Source organism: Alligator mississippiensis, chromosome 1, assembly GCF_030867095.1.
Source record: "Alligator mississippiensis isolate rAllMis1 chromosome 1, rAllMis1, whole genome shotgun sequence".
Classification (NCBI taxonomy): domain Eukaryota; kingdom Metazoa; phylum Chordata; order Crocodylia; family Alligatoridae; genus Alligator; species Alligator mississippiensis.
In genome coordinates this window covers 8,642,241-8,646,865 of record NC_081824.1, presented here as the reverse complement: position 1 = coordinate 8,646,865, position 4,625 = coordinate 8,642,241, and the positions used below count along the sequence as shown (strand labels likewise).

At 46.6% G+C, this 4,625-nt stretch overlaps 1 protein-coding gene across 1 annotated transcript; it reads right to left on the bottom strand.

Annotated features, from left to right (window-relative positions):
• Positions 1-1,732: 1,732 nt before the first annotated feature.
• On the bottom strand, positions 1,733-4,416 carry LOC109282698 (uncharacterized). The gene is made up of 2 exons (XM_059725698.1): positions 4,220-4,416; positions 1,733-1,937 (listed from the first exon to the last, which is right to left on the bottom strand). The coding sequence occupies exons 1-2, from the start codon at positions 4,389-4,391 to the stop codon at positions 1,807-1,809; spliced, it is 303 nt and encodes a 100-aa protein (XP_059581681.1). The 5' UTR covers positions 4,392-4,416; the 3' UTR covers positions 1,733-1,806.
• Positions 4,417-4,625: the final 209 nt, after the last annotated feature.

The following is a 4,625-nucleotide window of genomic DNA, read 5'->3' as shown; positions in this document are numbered from 1 at the left end:
TTTAGCTTTCTGGCAATGAGCCAGTCTCTTCCCCAGTCTCATAGCTAGCTCTGGGGACTGTTCCTAAATCCATCTTTTGTCCCACACCCTGGTCCCTGGAATATATACTTGGCCTATTCATGAATACCCCCTGTCATCTGGTCTCTACTCCACTTGCAACTCCTCCACTGCTCCATCAGCCCATCTTGGTGCCCTCGGCTAATAACCCATCCTGGTATTTGAAGTGATATTCAGTCCCTGTAGCCTTGGCTCCCAGGGACATTGAAATGCTCCTTAGCTATCTGAAAGAAGTGGTGTAAGTATCACAAAATGCTGTTTAGGAGAATGTTAGATGTTCTTTCTACCAGTGCACTAGGCTTGTCCTTCATCATCATGACATGTGAGAACCACTTACACTCTCTTGTGACCCTATTCCACCATGAAGTGCAGAATTGTAGGCAAAATCCTCAAGCCTTGCATAAGAGGGAAAGCAGCCAGAAGGCCTGTTGGATGGTGGAGAAGCAGAACTTCTGTGCTCTTTCCCTGCCTTCAGCTCTGGGGTCTACTGGTTGGGCCACTTGGTGAGAGACTGGGACAAGCAGGTTCATCGTATTCCTTAGCCGCTGGGTGGCTGAGTCTGATTCTGACCATGTCTCTAACGAGGAAAACATGGGTTTTGGGTAAGACATAGGGAAATGTTCCAGTTTTGGTCTTCCTTCGTGCCTCCCCCTTGCACTTCTGCTAGAAGACTAGATCACACTGAGGACGCTTCTACACTAGAATCAAATGCATTGTGTACAAATATAAATTAGCAATGGCTTAGCACTGGGTGGGGACAAGGGCCATTGCAATTAAAGCTGGGTGCAGATATTGAGTGAATGAAATTGCCTCACACTCCCTTGATGTTGCTCTGATCTGGCCGCTCTGTTATTCCTCAATCTGCTTACCAGAGACTGGCCAAAGATCAGCCCTCAAGCCCAGCTGTGTGACTGTGAGATTAATGCTGTACAGATGTCACCTCCAAGATGACTCCCTCCTAGCAGACATCATGCTGTATTTATTTATTCTTTCAACAGGTGTCCAAGATCTGCTCCTGCCTCAGAGTCCATTGCTCTCTGCTACTGGTGACAAGACAGCTGTGCATCCTAATATAAATATAGAAGTTTCTATGCCTTTCCCAAACCTGTTTTGAAGATCCCCTGAATTTTTTTACCACCACCTCCTAAATTCCTTGAACAAATAGTATCAAAGAGGCATTTGCTCAAGATCACATGGAAGTCAGCTTAAGTGCAAATAGTCTAAGGAATTCAGGGCATGGAGCAGCCATGGGTTAATGTTTGCAGGGGTTACCAAGCACTAGCTGGTATTACTGCAGTCCACGACCTACTGTTTGATTCAGTTATATGGCACTGTTATTACTATCTATTGATGACATTGCAATAACCCTCAGCCAAGATCATTGCCCCATTGTACTAGAAACTACACAAATGCATAGACAAGTAGCTGAGGTGTGCAGTCATGGAGTTTTAGGTATTTAGCTCCTAATTAGCTTCCTGAAATCAAAGGGAATGTGAGGTATACATGGCACTTAGGCAACTTGGTGGATGTGGGCATTACAGTCTAAAGACATATAGGGTGGGAGAGGAACAGAGGTCCAGTGAAATGAAACCTTTACTGGATTCTGATCATACGAGGGACAGACTTAAGAAAAACACCACACACATTGATATTGATGCTAAGGGTTTATTTTAAAGATAGCCATTTTAACTCTTTAGAACGGATGAATTGCTTCCTGGTTTTCTTCAACTCCATGTGAAAGGCTTTGTCTTAGTATCTCTTGCAGCAAGCGTGATTAGATGAACATGATCCAATTGTACGTTCATTTCTCAGGCAGCGAAAGGGCCGGCAAACACCAAGGAGAACTCTACAAACTACTGGATATTCCTGTGGCTTAACATCTGCAGGAGGGGAAAATGAGCTGGACTGAGTTACTTACATTGGAAAAAGGCAAAGAGAAAGGAAGTTTTCATTCATGTAAATGCTGATGTTATACCTTGTTTTAGCTGTTCAGTGAAGTGTGTGGATGTATTCACATATAAAGGGAGCAGGGCAAACTGTGTTCACAATTACAATCATGGACTAAGAGAGTTAAAGGACCTTGAAGGTCATCTAGTTGTCCCCTCTCTTCATAGCAGGATCTTCCCTGTTGAACCTGCTCTAAAAATCTATCCGGGAAGACAACATCATCCTTGAACCAGTGTAAATGCTGAGTAATCTCTGGGCAAATCTATATATGTATTTCCTGTGCAGTAAGTGGTTAATGCTCAGTGTAACAGGAAGCATTCTCAGATCCAGTCTGTCATTGGCCTGCCCACATGTTCTGGGCCAACTGCCCACCTCTTCGCCTGCCATGCCTTGTTGTTTCTTAATTGGTTCTTATTAAGGTGGGAGGCTGCCCTTCTTGCCCTGATGCCAGAGGACACTATGTGCAGCTCTGTTCCTTCCCCACACCACAGCCCATGCCTTGTATCCAGGAATGGTATCCAGGTGACATAATTACTCCCAGCCTGAGAACAGAGCAAACTGAGTCCAAAGCTGGGCCCCACACACACTCATACCACCTCCCCTCTCATAGGAGGCCTCTTCCACTCCATCCCTTTCTTACCAGGGCCTCTGACATACTGTCCATTACCGGGCCACACTCCACTGCCCTGCTCCTCCTTAAGTGAGCTCTCTGGGCCATCAGGCTTTGCTACTCACATGCTGGCTCACCACACAGTCCCTTCAGTTTCCACGAGTTCCCCTACTCTGCATGGTCCGGCCTTGTGCCAAACCCTGGGCTAATTCTGCCCCCCTCAGTGGGAAAGTGTGTACACACACACACCTCCCAGCCCTCTGGTTTCCCCCTCACTGGGGCTCCACACCCACCCCCTCACTGGGGCTCATCATCTTCACCCCTTCACTGGGGCTATGGAGCTTCCTTCCCCGGTGGGGCTCAGGTGGCCATAGCCATGCCTGGCCCCTTCTTGGTCTTACACCCTCCCTGGGCTCAGGTGGCTACAGCTATGCCTTGCCCCCTTGTACCCACAGTGATGTGGGGGCTAGGGACTAAGGCACCCCTACCCACCTTTCACCAGGGTGGTAACTGGCCTGGTATTTTGTGGGGGCTCCCACACCACTGGGAGCCCCACCAATCCACCCACTCCTGGAAGGGTGCAGTTTTAGGTCATGCCCAGGACCAGGAGCCTCCAAACCATCCCCTTAAAATCCTGCCCTTACCTCCAAGATATCGCATGCAACCTTGCAACCAGGCAATGTTTCTGCATGGCCTGCCAGCAGCAGACTGCTTTGTTTATATAGGCAGCCAGAGATCTAACATGGCCACTGCAATCCAACACCTGCTGGTTGCTTGGCTCAGCTCTTAAAGTGGCAGGTACCAACAGTGCCCTGCCACACTCAGTAAGTGGTTTTTAGGCCAGAGTTTTCATGTGCAGCCATTACAGTGCAGTAACACTGTGCGTGGACAGACTTGGGACTAAAGCTAGTCTCAAGTCTGAAAATGACTAGATTGAAAATGACTAGATTGAAAATGTATTGAGATACTGTGGGCGCGTACACTCATTAGATGGAAATTATACAAATAAAACATCTCTATTCCTCCTATATTACTAAGTACACACCCATTTTCCACAGGTGAAGACTTCTGTTGGTTTTCAACACACCTTTAATCTGTGATACTTTTCTTAGTAAGAATTTCCCACTACTCTAGCAGCTACTGGTACATGGCAGAGGTGAAAGTCCTGTCTTACACTGTGTGTATACTTCCCCTAGAGAGCCCCAGAAGGACTTGTAAAGGATAATTTGGCAATAAGAGACCAAAACTTGGTAGTGCTGACTTACAAATGACTTCTAAAAGTCTATGAAATCACTTCTATCACCAGAGCTTCTTTAACAGCTCTCCCTACTCGGTCACCATGTAGCTCTTCTGGCCAGAGTAAACAGTCCTGAATGAGATTTTCTTTTTTTTTTTTCTCTCTCTTTTTATGATGATAAATTGCCACATATCACTGCTCCAGCAGCAAAGCACCTTTGTAATAGTGCTACCAAGGAAACCCAGTTTTCTGGTTTCCAAGTATAATCTTGTCTTTTATTAGGATGCTTAACATTGCCCTTGTCCAGGGAGAGGACCCTCTCTTTCATTAACGCCCATCTCACATTAAACTCTATTGCTGCTCCTTACCTGGAGATCCCATAGTAGCAGCGTACTCTGCTTCCATGGCATTGTCCTGAGCCTCCTCATCAATGTCATCTAGATCTTGTGCTTCAGCTTCATCCTGTGCCACGACCACGTCCTGTGCCTGGGCCTGGGAGACCAAGAAGGCAACACCCAAGAGAAGATAGATGATCTTCATGGCCTAAGCTTAGCTGGGATCTCAGGAACCTCTAGAGAGAAGAGAAGCAAAGACAGACACAGGACTGTTTGGTGGAAAATCCCTGTATTTATTTGTAGCCAAGCAAAGGGAAGCAGCATACAGGGGATTTCGGGCTCTTTCATATAGGGATGAGGATAATGAAATTGCTCTGAGCTCTCTTTGAACTTACTTTGTTGTGGTAGCCATTTTCTGTGCAGCTGGTCCTGTCTATTG